The sequence below is a fragment of the Dermochelys coriacea genome, chromosome 6 (genome assembly GCF_009764565.3).
Source record: "Dermochelys coriacea isolate rDerCor1 chromosome 6, rDerCor1.pri.v4, whole genome shotgun sequence".
In the NCBI taxonomy this organism is placed as follows: domain Eukaryota; kingdom Metazoa; phylum Chordata; order Testudines; family Dermochelyidae; genus Dermochelys; species Dermochelys coriacea.
In genome coordinates, this window is record NC_050073.1 from 3526714 (window position 1) to 3552607 (window position 25894).

The 25894-nt window shown below is 49.6% G+C and overlaps 1 protein-coding gene across 1 annotated transcript; it reads right to left on the reverse strand.

Moving 5' to 3' along the window:
* Positions 1-2491: 2491 nt before the first annotated feature.
* Positions 2492-2854, reverse strand: LOC119856572 (pyrin-like). The gene has a single exon (XM_043517343.1). The coding sequence runs from the start codon at positions 2756-2758 to the stop codon at positions 2495-2497; it is 264 nt and encodes an 87-aa protein (XP_043373278.1). The 5' UTR covers positions 2759-2854; the 3' UTR covers positions 2492-2494.
* Positions 2855-25894: the final 23040 nt, after the last annotated feature.

Consider the following 25894-nt stretch of genomic DNA (forward strand, 5'->3'; position numbering starts at 1 on the left):
CCAGGAAACAGGGTGTTGGCCATTCTCTGTGTCCAGACTCCTGCACACACCTGCCCTCTAGGGCTCTGCAATGATTATACACCCTTATCCCACCACCTAGATACCTAAGAACTGCCTAGGGGAAACTGAGGCACCCCCACACTATTCAGAGGAAACATTAAGAACAGTCCCGCTTCGTCACAGGGGGTCATAGTGGATCGCAAGCAAACAAGTCAACAGTGTAACATTGTTGGAAAAAACAACAACAAAAACCATAATTCTGGGATGTATTAGCAGGAGAGTTGTAAGCTAGACACGAGAAGTAATTCTTCCACTCTACTCCGTGCTGATCAGGCCTCAGCTGGAGTATTGTGTCCAGTTCTGGGTGCCACATTTCAGGAGAGATGTGGACAAATTGGAGAAAGTCTAGTGAAGAGTGACAAAAATGATTAAAGGTCTAAAACATGAGCTATGAAAATTGAAAAAAATTGGGTTTGTTTAGTCTGGAGAGGAGAAGACTGAGGCGGGGGGGGGGGGGAACACACAATAACTGTTTTTAAGTACATAAAATGTTGTTACAAGGAGGAGAGAGAAAAATTGTTCTCCTTAACATCTGAGGTTAGGACAAGAGGCAATGACTTAAACTGCAGCAAGGGAGGTTTCGGTTAGACATTAGGAAAAGCTTCCTAACTGTCAGGGTAGTTAAGCACTGGAATAAACGGCGTAGGGAGGAATCTCCATCGTTGGAGGTTTTTAAGAGCAGGTTAGACAAATACCGGTCAGGGATGGTCTAGATAATACTTAGTCCTGCCTTGAGTGCAGGGGTCTAGACCTCTTGAGTTCTCTTCCAGTCCTACAATTCTATGATAATCCTGGCAAGTCACTTGTACTCACACACTGCAGAGGAAGGTGAAACTTCCCCCAAGGTCCCTGCCAGTCTGTCCTGGGGGTAAATTCCTTCCCAACTTTCTCTATGGTGATCAGTTAGACTCTGAGCATTAGAGCAAGAACCAGCCAGCCAAGCACCTGAGAGAGAGAATGCTTGATTTTACCCCAGACCCTGGGCCCTCCCCATTCCATTTTCCATCTCCAGCCTTGGCCATCCCTGATGCTTCAGAGGAAGGAGATAAAAAAACAACAACTCCAGAATACATTGGGATGGGGTGCGGGGGAATGTCCCTTCATGACCCTTGAGGAGACCATTTGAAACCCTGAAGCATGAGCTTTTTAGGAGCCAAAAGTTAGGGAACTGTACTGAAATGCAGCCACCTCTGGGGTGGGACATGCAGCTGTATACCAAGTACACAGCAACGCTACACAGGGATTGCTCATGCAGTGCTGAAATACAGCCATTTCTGGAGTGAAACCGTTTAACAGCCACATGGCAGTGCTATAGGAAAGAAGTGAAGGAGAAGCCTATATTTCGGGGTAACTGCAGGAAGAGTTTAAGAAGTCAGAATGAAAATTCCTGAGCTGGGATCTGACTGGGAGCCTGGGCTTTCAAAAAAGTGTTACAGGATTTTTGTCTGGCCATGGGTGATCAAGGCCTTGATTTTAAATCTCATCACACAAACACCTGCAGAAGCAACCAGCCTTTAACACTAAAGGAGTATGGTCCTCAAGAGTGGGTAAGAAAATAAATTTTTTGGGGGTCCATTCAAAAGCATCTGGCGGTCCAGATTTGGCCCATGGTCCACCTATTGACTACCGTGGCACTAGAAGCTTGAACTAGGACAACCTAAGCATTTTCTCACCATTTCCAAAACTTCACCTGCGAATAACTTTCAGAACTAACAACGGGCTGGCTTGGAACTTGTACCACCTTGAGGGGAAATACCCCGGTATCCTATTCCCCAACACCCATAGCCACATATTCCCCCTGCCCTGGGGCAGGATCAGAATTGACACCCCCTAAAGGGAAAAAGCCCCGTATCTCATTCCCCAACCCCCGTAACCAGCCAGTCCCCCGATCAGGGGCTGGATAGGAACTGGCAACCCCTAAGGGCAAAGACCCAATATCCCATTTCCTGCTAAGCCAGCCAATACCCCTGATCTGAGATTGGATAGGAGCCGGCACCCCCTATTGGGAAAAGATTCTCAGAACCCAGCCAGGTTTCAGAGTAGCAGCCATGTTAGTCTCTATTCGCAAAAAGAAAAGGAGTACTTGTGGCACCTTAGAGACTAACAAAGTTATTTGAGCATAAGCTTTTGTGAGCTACAGCTCACTTCATCGCATCCCATGAAGTGAGCTGTAGCTCACGAAAGCTTATGCTCAAATAAATTTGTTAGTCTCTAAGGTGCCACAAGTACTCCTTTTCTTTTTGCGAACCCAGCCAGTTACCCTGCTTTTAGCAGAGATGGTCCCTGGAGCAGGGATCTGCTTGACAGCATCGCCCTCTTGAGGTCTTCTTCCTCCCTCCCAGAAATCGAAAGCAACAAAGCCCTTGATGAGCCAGAGGTGGGCAGAAATAACGGCTTGTTGTGGGCCCAATCCGGAGTCAGATCCCCTCACCTCTTATACCCCCTCCAGCCTGGCAGCCAAGTGCCTCTGGTTGATGTCCTCCAGCACCTGCTTGGCCATCCGTATGGCCCCCGTCTCCAGGTAGTAGCTGATCATCAGGCTGCAAACGTCTAGATAGTCTGCCCGCTCCAGCCGACCCCGTGGGATGTTGCTGCAGCCTGAAGGCGGCTGGGCCTGGTTCAGCTTCACCTTGAACTTTTTGAAGTCCATCTCTTCCAGCTCCTCCAGGACATTCTCCAGCCGGTCCCGCGCGCTCATTCGTATTGCAGTGGCAGCCAACGCAGCTTTGAAACTCTCCTTTTTCCTCTTCCTGTGTCTCCTCCCCTGTCTCCTCCCCTAGCCACAAGGCAGGGCTGCACTGAGAACCAATGCTCTGTAAAGCAAGTGACTTCCTGGAAACCAGGGCTGCCAGGGAAGGTCTAGATAATACTTAATCCTGCCATGAGTGCAGTAGATGACCTCTCGAGGTCTCTTCCAGTCCTATGTGTAAGCGGGGGAATAGTCCCGCTCTTGTGGGGAACTTTCCTGGCTTCTGCATACCCCGGTGAAGTGGGCTAGCGAAGGATCTGAGTCCTCACTCTCACTTCCTTTACCCAGTGGCCTCCCTGCCCTTGAGGGCTCTCCCCTTCCACTCTCCTGTCGGCAGAGTCCTCGTAACCCCAACAAGGCTGGCCCAGGATTCCTGGGGGGCTCGACCACCAACCCTGCTGCGGTCACCTAGGACAGGGGCTAGGGTGTCCCCACTCCTGGGTCCTCTCTCTGCACTGGGCACTTCTCTCACCCACTGACCATTACATACAAGTTAAAGCAAATGCAAGTTATTTAATCAACAATTCATTTTAAAAAGAATAAGGAACAATGGGAAAGGTTAAAGGAAACACATCACCCTGCTCGGTGGCAGGGAACATCACAAACAGTGTCTCTGGAACGTCAGGGCAGTTCACAGTCTGTTCCTTGCAAGTCCCAGGCTCCTTCTCAGGCCCGGATGTGCTGCAGGGATGCCGTGGGTTGGACACTTGCTCTGGTGGTGGCCACACGCCCTCAGGGTCTAAGTGGTAGGACCCTTCTTCCAGTGTTGCCCCCCGCCCTGTCAGGGTTACGATCCACACCTGGCCTGCAGAGCCTCTTGGCTGAGGCATCTCCCTGTGCTGGGCCTGCTGCCCAGGGTCCCCCCTCGGTCTCCTCAGATGCTCACCGCACCCAGCTCCAGACTCCTCCAGCCCCAGCTGCGCCACTCGGTCTCTGCACTGCTGCTGCTGCTGCTCTGCCTCCAGCTCCCTGGGCTGCTTCTCTGGCCCCTCTGCCTCTGGTTGCTGCAGCTCTGCTCCGGGTCAGGTCTGCTCTGCAGGCTGCTTCTGTGACTCTGCTCCCAGCACTGACCTGCTTCCGGCTGCTTCTCTGGCCCCTCTGGCCTCTGGTTGCTGCAGCTCCGCTCCCAGGGCAAGTCTGCTCTCTCTGGGCTGTGCCTCTGGCTTTGGGGCTGCAGCTCTGCTCCCAGGGCAAGTCTGCTCTCTCTGGGCTGTCCCTCTGGATCTGGCACAGCTCTGCTCCCCAGCTCAGCTTGGGCCCCTGCTTTCCTCCTTAGCTCAGCCCCACTCTGTCTGACCCAGGCAATTCCAGCTCACACGGAGCACGGGACCTCCTTGGCCTCCTGACTCCCTGATTAGTCTGCCCGCCCTGTTATTCAGGCTGACCTGGAGCATTGGCCTCTCCCCATTGTTCCTGGGGACTGTCAGTCTCAGGGTCCTGATTCCCCATCGACCCTTCCCTCTTTTAGTACTGGGAGCTAGCCAACCAAAACACCCCCACTGAATGTTAGTAAGGGGGCAACAGTCCCCTTACATATGATTCTAATCCTTTCCCCCAAACAAAACCACCTTGCCAAGAAAACAGGCCCCTGAATTCTTGGCAGCTGGTGAGGAAGGTGGTAAGACGAAGTCAGAGCCTTGGCAGGAATTCTGAGGTTGAATTTGGTCCAGCACAGCGATCCTTTAGGTAGATATTTGAATGAGATCTTCTTGTGGAAAAAGACCGATGTTCTATACACACCGCAGCTTACGTCTGTATAAGTTATGTCTCTCAGGGGTGTGAATAAACCACCTCCCCGAGCGATGTAAGTTGCACTGACCTAAGTGCCGGTGTGGACAGTGCTATGTTGGCAGGAGAAGCTACTGCCGCTAACTCCTGTCCACTTACAGCATCTACACTAGCCGTGCTACAGTGGCGCAGCTGCAAGCTCTGTAGTGTAGCCACAGCCGAAGTGTCTGTGGTGAGATGCAGGGGTGGGCGCTAAAGGAACGTGTGGAGGTGTATGATGGCTGGGACGCTGGCTGGAGTCCCAGCAGTTCTAGATACTAGAGCAGAGGTGCGCAGCTTCCTCAGCCACGGGCTGCTTCTACGTTGCAACCAGGCTGCCCTGCTAGGGCAGGGCCCAGGGTTGGCGAAGGTGTCTGCAGCAGAGCCAGTGCTAGGGGCGGAGGCTGCTGGGGGCGGAAATTGGCGCAGCACACTGACCCCAGGCTGGGTGGCCTGCTGAGATGATTGGGGATGGAGGTGGCAGAAGCCACCCGGTGTCACTACTCATCTGCCCACATGTTCCTCCGTGCCCCCCTAGGGAGGTGTGCCCTGCAGTTTGCGCACCACTGTGCTAGAGTACAACTCCCCCATTATCCACATAGCCTCACACCATTTGTTGTGAGGTGTTGGTTTCACTACAGTGTCACGGTCTCATAAAACCAGGGCATATAACCCACCCGCAGAGGCAGCTGCATTTCAGGCATAGATGAGTGATCCCTGTACAGCATTGCTGTGCATCTGTTAATCAGCTACCGTGCTGCACCCCAGAAGTGGATGCATTTCAGCACTGTGCGGCACTGGCTGTTAGGGCTGCTGAGCAGTACCCCATTTCATAGCCTGGCAAACATCCCTGTGCCACCTTTAAGCACCCTCTATCTCTGCTCCATTCTCTGCAGGGCGAAGGGCTCAGCTGGTATCCTAACCATCAAGTACTTCACTTATTTTCATGAGAGCAATAGTTCTCAACCAGGGGAACGTGTACCACTGGGGGTATGCAGAGGTCTTCCAGGAGATACTCAACTCCTTTAGATCAGTGTTTCTCAACCTGGGGGTCATGAACCCCACCGGGGGTGCAGGTTGGGTTTAGGGAGGCCGGAAGTGCAGGCCCAGCATCAGGAGGTGCCAAGCAGGGCAAATGCCTGGGGCATCATGCCACAGGGGCCCCTGCAAAGCTAAGTTACATGCTTCAGCCCCGGGTGGCAGGACTCTGGCTTCAAAGTTCACAAGTGAAATACAGGCTCAAGTATCACACTGAAATGTAAGTACAATATATTCCAATCAATTTATTTTATATGTATATGGTAAAAATGAGGACGTACTAGTGTGATGTGACACTTGTATTTTTAGGTCTGATTTTTTGTAAGCAAGTAGTTGTTAAATGAGGTGAAACTTGGGGTATGTGAGACAAATCAGATTCCTGAAAGGGGTCCAGTAGTCTGGAAAGGTTGAGAACCATGGCTTTAAAATGCAACTACGCTGCAGTTAAACTTATGGTTGGCCCATGTCAGCTGACTCAGGTTTGCAGGGCTTGGGATAAGGGGCTGTTTAATTGCAGTGTAAACATTTGGGCTCAGGCTGGAACCTGAAGCTCTGGGACCCTCCCAGCTCCTGAGCCCTGCGAGCCTCAGTCAGCTGACATGGGCCAGCCACAGGTGTTTAATTGCAATGTAGACATTCCTGAATGACCACCTCACTGGTGCATCATATAACAGGCTTACCCATTCCACCAAAGGGAGCTCTGGCAAGAGGTCTCTTACCCTGGAGCAATGTTAGCAAAGGGATGAAAGCACCATCCTACCAGAAAGCCATGTGGAAACTGGAGCTAGGGTTGCATGCTTGAATGTTTACAGGGAACATAACTTCTTGGCTGCCTTAACTTCTCTCAAGAGCTTCAATGAGGAACCTATTCTTGGTTTTCAGTGCCTCATAGAACAGGTCCTTGAACTCTGTACTCCAGCTTGGCATTAGCTGATACAGCTTCTGCATTTTCTTCTGGCTGGTGCTCCTGGATCTAACAATCTCATATTGCTCGTCATCCAGAACATTCCCATAGAGCATGTCCAGGATGGGCTCCACATGGGCGGTATGTTGAATCAGCTGCTCTCTGTGTCGGTCGACAAAATGTTGCTCTGGGTAGACCACACACACACATGTAATGAATAATTATTTGCAAATGTACTGTTTCATAATTCCAACCTTTACTGAAACACAGCTGGCCAGGGTGAGGCATGGCAACGGGTTAACAGCCACACAACATAGCTGTCCTGCAAAGGAGGGCCATCACTTGTAATGCCATTCCCTTGGGTGGTAGCAGGGCATGACTCTGGGGCTTCCTGACCTTAAAGCGTGAGTCCCTGCCAGGGCCGGCTCTAGGATTTTTGCCACCCCAAGCAAAAAAATTTTTGGCCGCCCTTGTTTTTTTTTTTATGCCGCTCCGCCCCGACTCCGCCCCTTCCCCCCTCCCCATTGCTTCCTGCGGCTCCCCCACCCCCCGCAACCCCCCACCCTAGCTCACCTGAACATGCTGCCGCTCAGGCGAGGGAGAGGCCGCGCGTTCGGGGAAGCAGGCGGAGCGGAGGTGAGCGAGGGTGTGAGGGGGGGGAGCGCAGGAAGTAATGGACAGGTGTTAGAGGAACCGTTCCCCGCCCCAGCTCACCTTCGCTCCACCACCGCCGCCTCCCCCGAGCGTGCTGCCGCTCGGCTTCTCCTCCCTCCCTCCCAGGCTTGCCGTGCCAAACAGCTGTTTCGCGCACGGCAAGCCTGGGAGGGAGGAGGGAGAAGCGGAGCGGTGGCGGTGCGCTCAGGGGAGCAGGCAGAGGTGGAACGGAGGCGAGCTGGGGTGGCGGGGGCACATTTCTAAGGGCGGCATGGCCGGCGCCAGAATGCCGCTCCGAGAAATGTGCCGCCCCAAGCACCTGCTTGTTTTGCTGGTGCCTAGAGCCGGTCCTGACCTCTGCTACCTGAGCGGAAAAACCCAGCTCTTAGCTAAGGTTATAACAGATTTATTAGCCTCCATCTGCAGCCCAGCCACCACTAGAGGGGAAGAGAGCACCACACTAAGTGGATTACAGTTGCATATGCATCTGGGATGAGGCACATCAACTGCTTGACAGCTACAAAGCCATGCTGCACAAGAATCTCTCACCCAGTGCTGAAAAGCAGCTGCTTCTGGGCTGGGGTCTGTTGGCATTTTAAATGGCAGGGGGTATTTAGGAAAAGTAGACTGCAGTCACCTGAGTTAGGGTTTTGCCGGGACCCCAAAATTTACATCCCAACTTACGCAAAGTGCCTGGAAGGTGGGGTGGGGTTAAAGGCCACAAGTAATCAAAGCTTTGGTTCAGTGCCTTCTCGCTCTGTGTTAGGCATTAGGGATCAGTACTGATACAAGGTGACAGCACTCTGCTCCCCATAGTGCAACACCCGCTCATGCCATGCTGGAGCAGTGAGGTCAGCAGTGACTGCAAGTGGAGGGCACATCCTACTGAGCCCCCCCTTCCCTACGGCACCCCCATTAGCACTGGGGTCAGCACTGACACAAAGGAGACAGTTGTCCTGAGTGAATCACCCACATTGCTCCCTGCAGCACAGCGCCCCCTAGTGCCATGATGGGGTTTGGCGTCAACACTAACAGCGCGGGGCGAGCGCCCCCTACTGAACCCTCCACCGCCTCTCTGTAGCAAAGTACTCTAGCACCACACTGGGGAATTGGGGTCAGCTCTGTCTAAGGAGAGAGCACCCGTAGCAGCACACAAACCCAGTGGTTCTCAACCTGTGGTCCATGGACCCCGAGGGGCCTGCGGACTATGACTAAGGGGTCCGCGAGACACTTCGCTTGAAAACTGACTGAACAGAATTCAACTATAGATACAGACAATAGATGTCCAAAGGGGTCTGCACCTCCCTTCAAAGCTTTTTAGGGGTCCGCAAACGACTGCTATAACAACTGTACACGCTAAAGAGACAAGGAGGCTGAGGTAAAAACTTTTATCACTCCCCTTGTGTCTCTCATACACTGGTACCAACACGGCTACCGCAACACTGCAATATATACATGAAATACTCCAGTCTATAACTATATACACAACAGGAATTTTGAAGTGCTGGCTAACTGAAGCACGTGCTGTGGGAAGCTCCAACTCTCACCATGGGCGGCAAGCAGTGGAATATACACGTGCACAATCACTTGAAGGAGAACTGACCTGTGCAGTGCTCTGCTGCTGATGCATCATGTTTAACATCCCCTGGAAGAGGGGGGAAAAGGATGAAATGAACAGAAACATCACAGTAAAAAGTTAATGCGGCTCCAGTTACTACACAGGGCCTATTCAGGTATAATTGGTTAGGCCAGTCACATGACAGTGTGATTATCTTTATTGCTGAGAGAACACAACAGTTAATGACTTATTCAGATTTCACCTCTTTGGCACCTGCCTCTGAAGCATCTCTTACTAGCTGTTCTCAATGACTGTACTCAGATACTGAACTTGACAGGCCCCTGGGCTGATCCAGCATGGATCTCAGATGGACAGCTGCACTGGGTCTCTCCTCATCCCACAGAATACCCAATAGTGGAAATGTAAAAACACACACACTGATCTGGCATCAAATGAGTGCCTGTTATGCTTGCTCATTTTTAAAATCTTTTTTCTTACGACTTTTTCAAGAAAACAACAACCAAAACTAAATGCAACAACCATAAAACAGTCTCAACTGTTCCTGCTGTCAGGACCACAGGTGAATACTTAAGTGTCCCCACTGATTTCTGATGGTCCTGCAAACACTACTTCTGATGGTTGCCTTTACCACCACTCAGCCCCATAGGATGTTGTTTTCGTAATGACATGTGAAACCCATTGTACCGCAACTATAGTAATACCTTAATGGATACCAAATTGTAGCATATGATCAAAAATTTTATTATTAATTATCTAAATTGTGATAACTCTTTATTAGATGTATTATGGTAGTGCCTAGGAGTCTGGTTAGGGACCAGGACTCCATTGTGCTAGGTGCTGTACAAACAAAAAGACAGCCTCTGCCTCAAAGGGCTTTGTTAAAGTCTCCAGTGAAGTGTGGTTAGACAATTCTTTCCATGATTTGCATGGCTCGCTCTTGAGAGACATACAGAGCTCCCTGCATCCCGGCATCCTGTATACTGATGTTTCCCAGGGCCATTCCCAAAGACAGCTGTTCAGGCAATACGATGCAGGGCAGCCCCGATTTTTCTGGACATCCCTCCCTTCACATCCCTCATTTGCACTGACTAAGGCCAAGTCTACACTACACACTTGGTATAACTATGTTGCTCAGAGGTATGAAAAATCCACATCCCTGAGCAATGTAGTTATACTGACCTCAACCCCCTGTGTAGACAGTACTGTGTCGGTGGGAGAGCTTCTCCCATGGACATAGCTACCGCCTCTCGGTGCGGTGGAGTAACTAAGCTGAGGGGAGAGCTCTCTCCCATTAGCTCAGATCATCTTCACCAAAGTGCTACAGCCGATGTAGCGTTTGCAGCGTAGACTCACCCTCAAGCTCTGCTCCTGCAGAACTCTCAGCACCACAGAAAGTTTCCAGCTTCCACCATTTGGAGCTGCCGAGCTCTACAAAGCACCTAACCCCCCCAGGAGTGCATCTCCCTTGCAACAGCAGCTGGGCAAAACCATTTCTGCTGAATAGAAATGTCACTGGGCAATGCACTCTTTGGGTCTCTGAAATGATTTGTGACTGCAGGTTGAGTTTGGCAACTTGTTTCTGGTTTAAAAAAAAAACGGGGGGAAAAATTCAAAATAAACCCATGTTTGTTTGTTTGTTCGGTCACCAAACTTATCGAATAGTCACTCAGCTCCATTTGCAGCTTCCCTCTGCAGGAACTTGCTTCAGTCCTGGAGGGCTGTAGCACTCCACAGGGCTAAAGTTTCTGGTTAGCAAAGCCCCCTAATCTTACAAAGGTTTCAGGCATCCTGAGAGCCCTTCATAAAATCAGGATCAGCCTGCCCTGCCCTAGTGCTTTGTGGGCTGGTAATAAAAGCCCACAAAAGAGACACTTAGGCTCTGGATCATCACTGGCCAGAGAGTTGGGTGGCAGCTGGTTCAATCCACTCCTCATGAAATGCTCTGGCTGGGCTTTGAACCTTATTACCAGGAACTCTGAGAGGGTTTTATGTAGCTTTACCCTAGAAGAATCGTGTCCCACCTGGTCTCAATGTGGCCTCCCAGCGAGGTTCGGCAGACGCACTCTCTGCCATGCTGAGCTGCACACTCCTCTTCATCTCTTCGATGTAGACTTCAATGTAGGGCTGGTGATTCTCACGGTTTGTATAGGAAAATATCAGTTTCTGAGGTAGAGACAAGGAGTTACGTCAGGGGTGACCCCACCCGAGCCAGTAGAATAGGAATGAATGACGCACATGGGTCCTAATCAGTGAGCCAGCCGGACCCCCCAGGACAGCTTTACTGTCTTAATGAGGTGTTTATGAATTATTAATATCTATCACTGCATTTAGAGCTTTAATCCCAAATGAGCAGGGATCACTCACTCAGCACTGAAATGCAGCTGCCTCTGGGGTGGCTCATTGGAGTTTCACAGCCACTCAGCTGTGCCCTTTTCCATCTGTGTTTGTCCAAAGATTGTTTGGTCCTGGCTCTTTCAGCTGGGATCTCTCTCCTTAGGCTGCCACTCAGTGGTTATTTGCAGAAGGGAGACCATTTGGGATCAATTGGGTGGATGTGCTGAGAGTGTCGGACAGGGCTCACATTTGCCAATACTATATTTTGTGGTTAATTAGATCACACCTGGAGCTAGGGAGTTCCTAGCTGGGCAAATGTTTTATGAAGCTCAGAATAAATAAGGCCAGGTCTATGCTAAGAAGCTACCTCAAGCCAGCTGCGTCACTCAGGGTGTGAAAAATCTACGCCCCTGAGCAATGTAGTTACGATGAACTAACTCCCATCTGGGCAGTGCTAGGTTGACAGAAGAATTCCTCCATTGACCTACCTAACACATCTCGGGGAGGTGGATTAAGTAGTCTCCCAACACTGCAGTGAGTATCTGCACTGAAGTGCTACAGCTGCGCCACTGCAGCATTTCGAGTGAAGACACAGCCTTTGTCATGTCACCTACTTTGGGTGTTATTTCTGCCTCTGAAGAGCAGGACGCAGTATAATCAGTGCCAAAGTAGAGGGGCTCATTGGTTTGAGGAGATTTGTCCACAAAAAATGGCCGGTGCTTCTCATGTTCTTCGATTGCCTGAAAAAATTCAAGAACCATCAGTTCCCCCTGTGGCCTGAGGGGCTGGTTAGGATCCCCAACTGCACCTGGAGGGAGAGCCAGGCCTAACTGAACAAGAAGCCCAGCTGGGTAGGAGTAGGGTGCATTATACAGCCAGGACATTTGTAGCAGAAAGGGGCTGCAGAGAGAGAATCTGCAGAGAGGAGGGGAGGAAAAAACCCAAGAGGGAGAATGAGCCCCAGGGTTCTAGCCCTGGAAGAAGAGTCAATCCCAGAGGAGTTGTGTGGGGAGGAAACCTGAGAGGGCTAGCTCAGAAGAAGCCCAGGGAAACAGCAGCAAGGGGTAAGACTGTGCAGAGCATTGCTATTGGTTATAGCATAGGTGCCGACTCCATGGGTGCTCCGGGTCTGGCAGCCCTGCCGATCAGTGCCTCCCCCTCCTGCCCAATATGATCAGCTGTTCCGCGGCATGCTAGAGGTATTGGGGGGAGGGAGGGGGAGGAGCAAGGGTGGGGTGTGCTTGGGGGGAGGGGGCAAAATGGAGTGGGGGTGGAGTGGGGCTGGGGCCTGAGTGTGGGTTGAGCACCCCCCCTCCCCGGCACATTAGAAAGTTGGTGCCTCTGGGTTGTAGGGTCCTGAGTGGGCCTAGAGGGTGGGGCTAGGTTCCCCTACCACCCTCTGAGGAGTGGCACAGGAGTGTTGGAGATGCCGGCCGGACAGCTGGTCTAGAGAGACTTGGTTACCCCAAAGGGGAGAACAATATAGTGACTTGGCCAGAGGGTCGAGTCATGAAGAGGGAGCACCCTGAGTTGTGAGGGGTCAGGGTCACAGCTGGAGTAACTGACAGAAGAAGGCACCAGACCAGTTGAGAGCTGATTCCCTCAGCAGCGGCTATTTTTGACAGAAAATGGGTTTTCAACTATATGAAAAATGTCATAAAACACACCTGCTTTGTTTAAAAAAAATTGATTATTTTGGGTCAGAAAACTGCATTTTGTTCAGCCAAATGGTTTCCAGTTGCCAAAGAAGGAAGAAAAAAAACCACATGGTTGATTGTGTTTTCCAAACAAATCAAATTTTCCCCCCAGGACAAAAGAAAAAATGTTCAGGTTAGATCCTCTTGGCAGTCCCAGTTCTCGTTGCCCGGCAGCCCTGAGAGAGGAGGTGACTGAACTCCGGGACTCTGGCACAAGGCCCAGAGGTGTAATGGCATTTAGGCGTTGTTCTGCTCAGCCTTGCCATGATTTAGGGGCCTAGCCCTCATTTTCAAAAGGGATTTAGGCACTCAGAAGCCTTGATTCCCATCGACTGTCAACAGAGGGGTGGGGAAGAAACAAGTGTGGACTGGGGGAGCGAACAAGGAGCCCAAACAGCCAAAGCATTGAGTTGATTTAGGATGCGAAAAGCGGCTGTACAGCGCCCTGCACAGTGATGGGCTGCAACCCTTCCACAGTATCATCCGATGAAGTGAGCTGTAGCTCACGAAAGCTTATGCTCAAATAAATTTGTTAGTCTCTAAGGTGCCACAAGTCCTCCTTTTCTCCTTCCACAGTAGGTTTCTTAAATTTGAGATCTCTGGGCACAACACCTAAATACCCTAAAAATGTGGCCCCAGAAGCTTAGAGAGCCCTGTGCCCTGCCGGGTGACTGCCACTGAATGATACTGAGTTCCTGTAAAGGAGAGGACCTGTGGGACATGTGGGATTTTCTGGCTCTGGGACAGTCTTTGCCCTTATGTCTCCATGCAACTGAGGCCCCAATCCTGCTAAATGCTTACACACATGCTGAGTATTACTGCCATTAGCAGTTTCAAGGGCACCATTCACAGGTGTAAAGCACATGCAGCAGTGTTTGCAGGAGCGGGGCCTCGGCCGAGTCGACCTGTGATTTTACAAGTCCGGGGGATTAATGGGACCCATTGTACAGTCACGTCATTATCCGTGTTTTCTTTTGGTGTTTTTACATTCACTGATCTAGGGATGAAAAAAGAACTTTCTCCTAGAAATGGAAGGAGGGGGCTGCCAGACAAAATCAGAATATAAAGGCTCGCAAAGGGAATATAAAGGGGTTAAAGAAAAACACTTCTGAGGCATGAACGCTCAGGGACTCATAGATATTGAGGGAGGGATTAATACCAGGAGAAAGATTCTTTAACCTAATGAGCAGGTAGGAATAGCTCAGTGGTTTGAGCATTGGCCTGCTAAACCCAGGGTTGTGAGTACAATCCTTGAGGGGGCCATTTAGGGATATGGGGCAAAAACTGGGGATTGCCCCTGCTTTGAACAGCGGGTTGGACTAGATGACCTCCTGGGGTCCCTTCCAACCGTAATATCCTATGAATGAGGCTAAGGCACTGAGTTGGTTTAGGAGGTGAACGGCCCTGCACTCTGAACAGGCTGTGACCGTTCCAATGCAGAATTACCACATCAGATTGTACTCCGGCCTCACCCTGCACTGGAGGCTCACTTATCTCACAACAGTCCCCTGCCCTGAGATTTCCCCTTCTCTCTGCTCCATGGTGGCTGGTGAGCATGACTCACCTCAGTGCTGTTCAAGGTTCTCCTTTACTTTTTCTAGCGAGCGGTCATTGGGGATCAGGTAGATGTGGAGGGTTGTGTCTGCAGCCCAGAGTGCCTGGTAGATCAGCACCAGGGAGTAGACTGGAATTGGCAGGAATCCAGAACAGATAAAAATAAGTCCATACAAGGAGAAGCTGGGGTTCTCCAGCACAGCATGGGACGGCCTCACCCCCGTTGGCTCTTCCAGGGTCAACTCCCAGTCCGTGAAATGCGCGATTTGCATCTGGGAGATGTCAGCCTGTCCCCCTGTCAGTGGATACAGAGAATTATTGTGATTACATGCTGTTCAAAATGCCGTTCACCATTAAAGACACTCCGCAAATCCACCCAAACATAAATCTATGGAATCACAAGCTAATGTGACACACAGTCTTGACACCAGCTTTAACACCCCATTCATCCACACAGGCCATTAAATGGTCACACACAGTCTGAGTGACCAGCTGCCAATCACCCTTAACTCTGCCCCCTGTTAATAACCTTTTAAATTAAATATGATATTTTGGAAAGATCTTATTTTATAAATGTTTCTAGTCCATTAGCTGGTGTCACAGCTGCAGGATAAAATAGGCTTCATCTGAAGAAAACTATTTTACAATGTAGCCCCATGTAATTCTTTCCTGCAAGGCACAGGAAATGCGGGAGGTGTACGGCTGCCACGGCCATGGCTGGTTCTGCCTGGATGTTGAACAAAGGGCTGGCCACTGACCATTCATGGGTGCTCCTTTCTCTCAGATGCTCAGACCAGGAGTTGTACCTGTATTGGACGGTCACAGCTGCCATCACCTCAAACCCCAGTTTGGTTTCAGAGCAACGGAAGGAGCCTGCCCCAGGGAGGTGAACCCTGCACGGCACAGGGAGAACGGGAGAGGGCAGAACAGAGATAAACAGTGCTAGATGGACCCCGTCCAGCTCCTGATCTAACTCAAAACAGGGGGCATCACGTCTATTTATCCTAGACTTTCTAATTGAAAGGGAAATGGGTGAAATTAGTAATACCCCTCTCCCCTGCCTAGCACCCGCCATTAAAGGATTTAAGGGCTTTATAGCTGTTAACAAACTAAGATCATAAATCCTGGTAGGGAAGTAAAATTATCCCCATTTTGAAGATGGGAAACTGAGGCACAGAGTGGGGAAATGACTTGTCACCAAAGCCACACAGCTAATCAGTGTCAGAGCTTTGTATGTCCCCCAGCCCTCTTGCTCTGACTACTAGACTCCACTGCTCTTCCAGAGCCAAGGATTGAACCCTGGTGTTCTGACTCTCCCCCACACCCCCAATTCCACTCCCACTAACTTGCTGGACCTCACTCCCCTCTGAGAGTCATTAGGAGAATTCAGAGTTCCCTCCTGTAACAAGTGAAGGCTCTCAACCCCACCCTGGCACTGTCTGGGTGGGTACAGCCCTGTGTTATGGGCTGGCAATATGACCTGAAGTTTCTGTCCCAGTAAACTAGTCAGGTCGTCTCCAATGCAGGAGCACCCTCATCTACACACTCTGTAGTGCTTTGCTCAGTCTATTGTACTGGCTGTATTTATTTACATGGAGCCCATGCCCATGGGATGCTGCACATGTGTGATAGGAGCTGGCTTGGGCTCCCAGACACGGACGGCTGCAGAGGGGTTGACACCAAACTCCCAGCCCTGCTCTCACCTGTATGTCTGCTCATTCCCAGCTGGGTTCCCTAACAGTCTCAGGGCATATTTCTTCTGGAGGATCCTAACACAGGAACAGGTGTTAACGCAGCTCCACTGGGGATTTCCCACTGGAGAACGAGGTAACTGGGCAGCTGTGGCCAAATGTTTGCTTGGGGCTATTTCCATGGCCTGGGACCCTGGCAGAGTGGCTGGCAGGGGGGACTCTGTGATCAGCTGGATTCCAGCCCCATGGTCAGTCACTCCTCTGGGGTGTTCCCGAGACATCCTAGTTTGGGGGGGCAGGTGATTAGCAGCACGGCCAGAAGGACTGTGGGGATTATATAGAAGGAGTAATGGATAGATGGATAGGCAGAGATTAGGGGCGGATGGATGTGGATGAATCTAGGGATGGAGATAAATAGTCAGATACCTCCTCTGTTGGACATAACTTGCATGTGTCCTTTCTTCCTTGGTCTGCAGTGGAATCTTCTCTGATGCTCCCATCTCCTCCTCCTACAAGGGAAAATATTCCATCTAACACATCCCAAATGTAACTTGTTTTCCTCCCATGCAATCATTCTTTGTGCTGGTGAAACGTGGGTGAGCTTCGTGAATGTGTGCTGTGAGAGTGGGTGTTTGAATCTTTAACAAAGACTTCCTTTCTGTCAACTGTTTATTAGGCGTTGGAGTTAAATAGGGATTAACAAAAACAGTCGGCAACAAATTATTTCAAACAGTCTGAAAATTCCTTCCTCTATTAAATTCTGTCTTGCCTCTTGTGATTCTATTCTGTTCTATTCTAGTAGAACCCTAATTCTATTCTATTCTATTCTTATTCCCCTTATCCACCATCTGGGGTCAAAGTCATGCAAGCATCCACCATCTTTGTCTGTGAGAGGCAGCACTAAGGTCAACCTGCTTACCATCTTCTTTGATTAAATCCATCCATTGCTTCTTCAGCTTTTCTTTCATAAGAATGACCAGCCTGGGTCAGACCAACGGTTCATCTAGCCCAGTATACTGCCTTCTGATAGTGGCCAGTGCCAAATGCATCAGAGGGAATGAACAATTATCCTGTGATCCATCCCGTTATCCTGTTCCGGCTTCTGACAGTCAGAGGTTTAGGGACATGCAGACATGCGGTTGTGTTCCTGACCATCTTGGCTAATGGCCATTGATGGACCTATACTCCATCAACTTCACTCTTTTTTTAATCCGGTTATACTTCTGGCCTTCACAACATCCCCTGGCAATGAGTTCCACAGACTGACTGTGTGTTGTGTGAAGAAATACTTTTTTCTGTTTCTTTTAAACTTGCTGCCTATTAATGTCATTAGGTGACCCCTGGTTCTTGTGTAACGAGATGGAGAAAATAGCACTTCCCTATTCATTTTTTCCACACCACTCATGATTTTGCAGATCTCTAGCACATCCCCCCTTAGTTGTCAAATTTCTAAGATGAACAGGCTCAGTCCTTTAAATCTCTCTTTGTATGGTGACTGGTTTCAGAGGGGTAGCTGTGTGAGTCTGTATCAGCAAAAACAACCAGGAATCCTGTGGCACCTTAAAGACTAACAAATGTATTTGGGTATAAGCTTTTGTGGGCTGAAACCCACTTCATCAGATGCATGGAGTGGAAATTACAGTAGGCAGGTATAAATATACTATCACATGAAAAGATGGGAGTTACCTTAGCAAGTGGAGGACCAGTGCTAACGAGGCCAATTCAATCAGGGTGGATGTGGCCCACTCCCAACAATTGAAGAGAAAGTGTGAATACCAAAAAGGGGGGAAATTACTTTTTGTAGTGAGCCAGCCACTCCCAGTCTCTATTCAGACCCAGTCTGATAGTGTCAAGTTTGCAAATTAGTTCCAGACTTCTCTTTGTATGGAAGTTATTCCACATCCCTAATCATTTTAGTTGCCTTTCTCTTTACTTTTTCCAATTTATATATACATCTTTTGAGATGGGGCAACTGAACTGCATGCAATATTCAAAGTGTGGCATACCATGGATTTATATAGTGGCATTGTGATATCTTCTGTCTTATCATCAATCCCTTTCCTAATTGTTCCTAACGTTCTGTTAGCTTTTTTGACTGCCACTGCAGATTGAGTGGATGTTTTCAGAGAACTATCCACAATGACTCCAAGATCTTTTTCTTGAGTGGTAACAGCTAATTTAGACCCCATCATTTTGTATCTGTTTTCCATTACTTTGCATTTATCAAATTGAATTTCATTTTTCATTTTGTTGCCCAGTCACCAGTTTAGTTTGTAACTTTGTATCTCTTCGTAGTCAGGTTTGGACTTAAGTATCTTGAGTAATTTTGTATTGTCTGCAAATTTTGCTCCCTCACTGTTTACCCCTTTTTCCAGATCATTTATGAATATGTTGAACAGCACTGATCCCAGTACAGATACTTTTGGGACCCTGGTCCTTAGCTCTCTCCACTGTGAAAACTGACCTTCATTCCTACCCTTTGTTCCTATCTTTTAACATAAAGAAAAGGAGTACTTGTGGCACCTTAGAGACTAACAAATTTATTAGAGCATAAGCTTTCGTAAGCTACAGCTCACTTCATCGGATGCATTTGGTGGAACAAAATCCGATGAAGTGAGCTGTAGCTCATGAAAGCTTATGCTCTAATAAATTTGTTAGTCTCTAAGGTGCCACAAGTACTCCTTTTCTTTTTTGCGAATACAGACTAACACGGCTGCTGCTCTGAAACCTATCTTTTAACATGTTACTGATCCATGGGAGGACTTTCCTTCTTATCCCATGACTGTTTACTTAATTTATGAGCCTTTAGTGAGGGACCCTGTGACGGGTTTGGTCACAGAGACTCCCCTTGAGACTGTCACTCGATGTGCTGGGATACCACTGAGAACAACTTTCCTGCCAAAACATGCGCCCCTCCATTCCTGTCTTGCTGAGTTAGATCTTTCAGTCAGTTCCAGCACAGACACAGAGGTTGGGCCATGCCTCTCTGAAGTTCACTGAAAATGAGATTCACTCAGCCCAGGGGTTTCTCAGTTAACAGGGACTTTCCCAGCACCCAGTGTTCAGCCTTTCTGGGAGCCTGAATCCCAAATAAATCTGTTTTACTCTGTATAATGCTTATATATGGTAAATTCATAAACTGTCTGCCTTCTATGACACTGATAGGGAGATATGCACAGCTGTTTGCTCCCCCAGGTATTAATCACTGACTCTGGGTTTATTAATAAATAAACGTGATTTTATTAAGTACAAAAAGTAGGATTTAAGTGGTTTCAAGTAATAACAGACAGAACAAAGTAAGTCACAAAAGCAAAATAAAACAAATTCACAAGTCTCCGCCTAATACATTAAGAAACTGATCACAGGTAATATCTCATCCTCAAAGATGTTCCAATAAGCTTCTTTCACAGACTGGACTGTTTCCTAGTCTGGGCCCAATCCTTTCCCCTGGTACAGTCCTTGTTAGTTCCAGCAGACATCTCAGGTAATAAGCAGCGGTTTTCTCATGCCCGGCAGTCCCCTTTGTCCTGCTCCACCCCCTTTGATATCTTTAGCACAAGGCAGGAAACTTTTGTCTGTGCTTGTCCCCACCCCTGCCTCCTCCATGGAAAAGTACAAGGATTAAGATGGATTCCAGTGTCATGTGACATGGTCACATGTCTCTGAAACCTCTAGTCTCCATTCCTCCTGGGCAGACCCTCCTGTACACAGGGAGGCTTGCAAGTAAACAGAGCCATTCACAGGTCATTGATGTCTGAAGCACCCTTAATGGCTTCCACTTAAAATGTCTACATCAGTGCTACAGGTTTATATCTTATTCTCCTAACTCCAGACATAGAACTAATCCCTGCAAACAAATTGGATGAACACACTTTGTAGATTACAAGATTTCTAATGACCCCATACAAGAGACCTTTTGCATAAAGCATATTCCAGTGACATCATATTCACATTCATAAGCATATTTCCATAAAATATATGGAGTGCAACATCACAGACTCTATCAAAGAGTCCTTCTGAAAGTCCAAGTACACTGACAGGTTTCAGAGTAGCAGCCGTGTTAGTCTGTATTCGCAAAAAGAAAAGGAGTACTTGCGGCACCTTAGAGACTAACAAATTTATTAGAGCATAAGCTTTCGTGAGCTACAGCTCATCCGATGAAGTGAGCTGTAGCTCACGAAAGCTTATGCTCTAATAAATTTGTTAGTCTCTAAGGTGCCACAAGTACTCCTTTTCTTTTTCCAAGTACACTATATCCAGTGGATCATCCTTGTCCACATTTGTCCTCAATGAATTCTAATAGAATCCTCTCCTCGGTGTTAGCTTCATCAGGTCCTCTTCATCCTCTGTATGTGTCCGAACCAGTGAAGCTTTCTGGATTTTGTCTGCCACATCACAAACGTCTACTTCTATCCCAATGCTTTCAATTCAAAATCTGTCTCTTTGTAGACCTCATTTTAGAGTGCAAAGACGTCTCATCGTGAACACCTTTAGGCATTGAACCTGCCGTCTCTTTACTGCCTATTCTTCTGCAGCATTGTGGGGCGCACTGCAGTTCTGTACAGCAGGACTTTTAGTCTCAGTGGTGTACGCTTACCAGACACAGCGCCTGACATGTTAGTCTGTACCCTGCTGCCAAGGTACTTGAATTACAAGGGGGAAGGGATAGCTCAGTGGTTTGAGCACTGGCCTGCTAAACCCAGAGTTGTGAGGGGGGGCCATTTAGGTATCTAGGGCAAAAATTGGGGATTGGTCCTGCTTTGAGCAGGGGGTTGGACTAGATGACCTCCTGAGGTCCCTTCCAACCCTGATATTCTAGGATTCTAATAGGGTACAGAAATGGGGAAAGAAAAGGTCCTCTTGACTCACCTCAGTGGGCTGCCTAGCCTGACTGGGTTGGGGGGCACAACCGAAAATTGCAGTGTTCCTGCAGAAGAGTGATCTCCCCCTGCCATCAGAAGGGGCTGCCTCACAGCTGCTGATTTCATGAGCAGGCAGCAGCTAGCCAAGGAGGCACATCACTGCTCTGCCCTGCCACATCAGCACTTCAGGGAACAGGGCTAAATGGAAAGCAGAAATCTGGGAGGAAGGCATGTGACCCCACCTGTCCTCCCCCCCACTGAAGTTGCCACAGGGTCTGTAGGTTTGTCTATTTAAGTTTAGGGGTCCCTGGGTAAGAAAAGGTTGAGAACCAATGCACAAAGTGGCTGGTGGAGGCACAGCTGGGCTCTGGATGGCTTGGTGGTGATCAACTAGGGGGGAAGGTTGGTCCCAGGAGCTGGGAGGTAACTCTGGTTGGGAGGGGGCAGACTGCAGGAGGGTCAGGTTGCTCTGCAGAGAGACCACACTTCTGAACACCCCTCGGACTGCCTGGGGAGTGCAAAAGAGCCCTCAGGTGCTTAGGGACTCACCTTCTCCTCTTATGGCACCACTGGATGGTCCTGGTTTCTGCCCCTTGCCCCCAGATCTTGCAGGAGAGAGAGGGATAGTCAGTGAGTGTCTGAGTCACCCACATTGTTCTCTAGCACCTCACAGGGGCAGTGGGGTCAGCACTGACTGCTAGGGGAGAGTCCCCCCTTCTGAGCCCTGCCTGCTCCCTCCCCAAGAGAGAGACCTAGACTAGGAGGGACAGACATTGAAAGAGAGACACACAAACGTACACACACAATGAGAGACCACGGCAGAGAAGCAGAGAGCGATCCAGAGAGAAATGGAGACACTTCCACTTAGACAGGATAAAGGTCCTTTTTCTAGCTAGTTTCCTGTACATAAGCAGGAGAGAGCTCAGGACAGAGAGCGTCTAATGCAGTGGTGCACAAATGTTTCCATTTGCGCCCCCGCCCCCTTAGCAGTAAAGAAATCGGTCCCCACCTCGCCTCCATTACTGCGCAGCCTAGGGTTCAGCAGCAGCAGAGCTTGGGGTGATGAAGGCGGGGCTGGGGGCAGAACTGGGGATGGGGCAGAGTGGAGCTAGGTCTGGGAGCAGAGCTGGGCTGGAAGCGTGACACTCCTTCCCCATCCCCCACATGGGGGCTGGCCCAGGTCTGGAGGCGGAGCAGGACTTATGGGGGGGGCTCAACGGGGTTCAAGGAGGAGCAAGGCTGGGGGCGGAGAGGAACTGGAAGCATGGTGCTCTCTCCCTGCACCCCCTTAGCAACTGGCCCCGGCCCTGCTGCGTGGCCCCCTAACATTCCTCCGCTCTTTTTCAGTCTGAGTCATGGTGCACTTGGACTGAGTTGTTGTGCACAGACCAGGACTTAAATTCTCAGATTGGGGCTCCTGTGTGTTTGACAATATTTGGTGGGCTCTGCCTGAATTTAAGCCCTGGCAAGGACCAATTAATAAGCAATTAGGAGTCATCTTCAGTGGGTATAAAGTGGTGTAGCTCCGTGGAGCTATGCGGAATGACATCAGCTGAGAATCTGGCCCTAGATTTTGAAACAAAAGAAACTGTGGGCCAGTTTCTCTGCTGGGGTAAATTGGTGCTGTTCCAGTGAAGTTCTGTGGAGCTGTGCATGTTTGAACCAGCATAAAGTTTGGCCCTCATTCCACAGGCCAAGTAGCAATGAGGGGAAATCAGCGGCAAAGCTAACAAACTGCAGAACTCCTTCCAGCAAGATCAGGCAGGGACGTAGAAGTGATTGTGCTTGAAAGTGAAAACAGATTTCCAGCACTTAGAAGAAACAAAATTTAAAAAATGATACAGAAAATGGAAGATTTGTTTTCAAAAAATCTCCCCGGAATAATATAAGATCCCCCCCCCCCCGCCCACCTCTAACTGTGTGTGATGTTAAGTCGTAGAGAGAAAGGAGGAGATAGACAGCTAGTGTTTGGACAACAGATTTTCAAAATAGAAATCTGGTCTTTTGTGATCATGTATATTTGTTACTCCTTCTGTGAAAAGGTTGATGGGACAGTATCCTATTCAATGTATTCACAAATGATCTGGAAAAAGGGGGAAAACAAAGAGGGGGCAAAGCTAGAGTGGGGTTCAAAACAGAACTAGATAGGGTCCTGGAGAATGGGTCCATTAATGGCTATCAGCCAGGATGGGCTTGGATGCGACACCACACTATGAGTGTCCCAAGCCTCTGTTCGCCAGTAGCTGGGAATGGGTGACAGGGGATGGATCACTTGATGATTTCCCGTTCTGTTCATTCCCTCCGGGGCGCCTGGCACGGGCCACTGTCAGAAGACAGAACATTGGGCTAGATGGACCATAGGTCTGACCCAGTATGGTCGTTCTTAGGTTCTTATGACCGGGGTGTGGGGTGTGGATTTAAACACAGACTAAAAGGCAGTGAGAGCCGATGTGGGCCCCAGGGGCAGGCGAACCCCCGTAGGCATAGTTTGACTGTATTGGGGTGGGGGGCAGCAGGCATGCACACTGAAGCCAGTTCCCTTGGCTCACTGGCTCTCCCCCCACCTAGAGTGGTACCTGGGCTGCTGATGCTGGGGGAAAGAGGGGCTGGCTTAATGGGGGAGCCCCAGCTACTGCTGTGGTGACCTCTCTGGTGCCTCCTGGTGCTGCTGTGGCTGTCCTCCTGCCGGGGATACTTCTGCTGCAGAAAGGATACTTCTGCTGCACGGTGGGCTCCCGCTTCCCCCTCATTCCCCATCCCCTCCCCCTTCCTCTCGTCCCCTGCCCTATCTCCCTCTGCCACTTGCCCTATCCCATCCCCACTATCCCACTCCATCCCCCTTCCTGTCCCCACTCTCCCCTGCCCCATCTCCCTCCCCTTCCCCTATTCCTTTCTTTTCCTCCTGCCCTATCCTATCCCAATCCCCACTGCTTCTTCCCCCACCGTTTCCCCTCCCCACTACCCCCTGTCCCTCCCCACTCCCCATTCCCCTTCCTCTCCCCACTGGCCCCTGCCCCCATTCCCCTTCCCCTTTCACCATTTCTTCCCCTTGCCCTATTCCATCCCCCATCCCCACTGCCTCTCCCTCCCTCCCTCCCCCTCCCAGGCCAAGCAAAGCAGCTTGGTACTCACAAAAATCAGGGTGTGTGTGTGCACACAACAGTGGCACATGTCCCCCCCATGCGTAGCCCCTTTTTCCTGGGTCTCCAGTGCCCAAGGTCACCTTAGGGCTTAACCCCCTTCCTGCCCCTGACCGTATTGCAGCCGGGGGACAGGAGGTGGCTGGGTTATGTGTGTGGTCAGCAGCCACCTGAAGGCGTTAGCTGCATTTTGGCACTGTGTGGGCAGGAAGAGAGGGGAGCTGCTTCCAGCCCTGGGGTGGGGGGATGAAAGGGGAGGAGAATGGGTTGAGCTATGAAAAGACACTGCTAGATCTTCCTTTCCTCCCTCCTCCCCTCTGGAAGCAACTCCCCTCCCTTCCTGCCTGCACAGTGCCAAAAGGCTGCTGCTGGCCACATTCTGGTGTGAACCCTGGCCAAATCTGGGGGGGCAGATGACCCCACATGACCCCTCTATGCATTTTTATCCATATAGCTCACAGCACTTTACAAAGAAGGTCAGTATCATTATCCCCGTTAATGATCTCTCGCTGTCCCGATCCTTACCAGTCCCTGTTGCTTTAAAGAGTCTGTCTGCCAGGTCCCTCTCATTGATATCTGTCAGGAGTGCCACAGTCACCTTCACCGCATGGTCCTCCCCAAAGTAGCTGATCAGCATGTCGCACACATACAGGACATCATCTTTTTCCAGCCGGCCCCAGGGTATGTTGCTGTAGCCCTCCTTCACTGGGAACATGTTCAGCTTGTTCTTGAACCTCTTCAACTCATCCTGCCCCAGCTCTTCTAGGGTGTCTATGAGGTGATCCCGCACCGTCTCCCTCTTAACTGTGTGTGACGTTAAGTTGTAGAGAGAGAAGAGGAGATAGACAGCTAGTGTTTGGACAACAGATGTTCAAAATAGAAATCTGGTCTTTTGTGATCATGTATATTTGTTACTCCTTCTGTGAAAAGGTTGATGGGACTGTATTTGTGTATTCTGTGCAGAGGTGCTGCAGGGATGGGAGTGTTAGAAACAGGCAGAATAGAAGCTGTACACACAAAGAGAGCGATACAGTAGGTGGTAGAAAAGAGAGACCATCCTACAAGCTCTTAGGGTTTCTGTCGCTTCCTCTTAGATGGGGTAAAGCTCCTTTTTCTAGCTAACATCCTGCACATAAGTAGGAAGGAGAGATCAGGGACAGACTCAGTGGTACCTCCCTAATACCAAATGACTGGAGGATAGCTAATGTGATGCCAATTTTTAAAAAGGGCTCCAGCGGTGATCTCGGCTATTACAGGCCAGGAAGCCTGACTTCAGGACCGAGCAAACTGGTTGAAATGATAGTAAAGAACAGAATTGTCAGACCCATAGATGAACATAATTTGTTGGGGAAGTGTCAACATGGTTTTTGTAAAAGGAAATCATGCCTCACCAATCTACTTGAATTCTTTGAGCGGGTCAACATGCATGTGGACAAGGAGGATCCAGCAGATATAGTGTACTTAATTTTTCAGAGAGCCTTTGAAAAGGTCCCTCACCAAGGCTCTTAAACAAAGTAACCAGTCATGGGATAAGAGGGAAGGTCTTCTCATGGATCAGTAACTGGTTAAAAGATAGGAAACGAAGGGTAGGAATAAAGTTTTCAGAATGGAAAGAGGTAAATAATGGTGTTCCCCTGAGATCTGTACTCAGACCAATGGGCATTTCGACTTCCCCTACAGTGATCTTCTGGTCCAGGAAGAAAGTGCCTGCTTGTAGCTTCCTGAACAGGCCTGCGTCATGCACCTTTCTGGACCAGCCTGCGTTAATGTCCATGAAACACCCATGGTGATCCACAAGCACCTGGAGAACCATCAAGAAATACCCCTTCCGATTTATGTACTCAGAGGCTAGGTGGTCTGGTGCC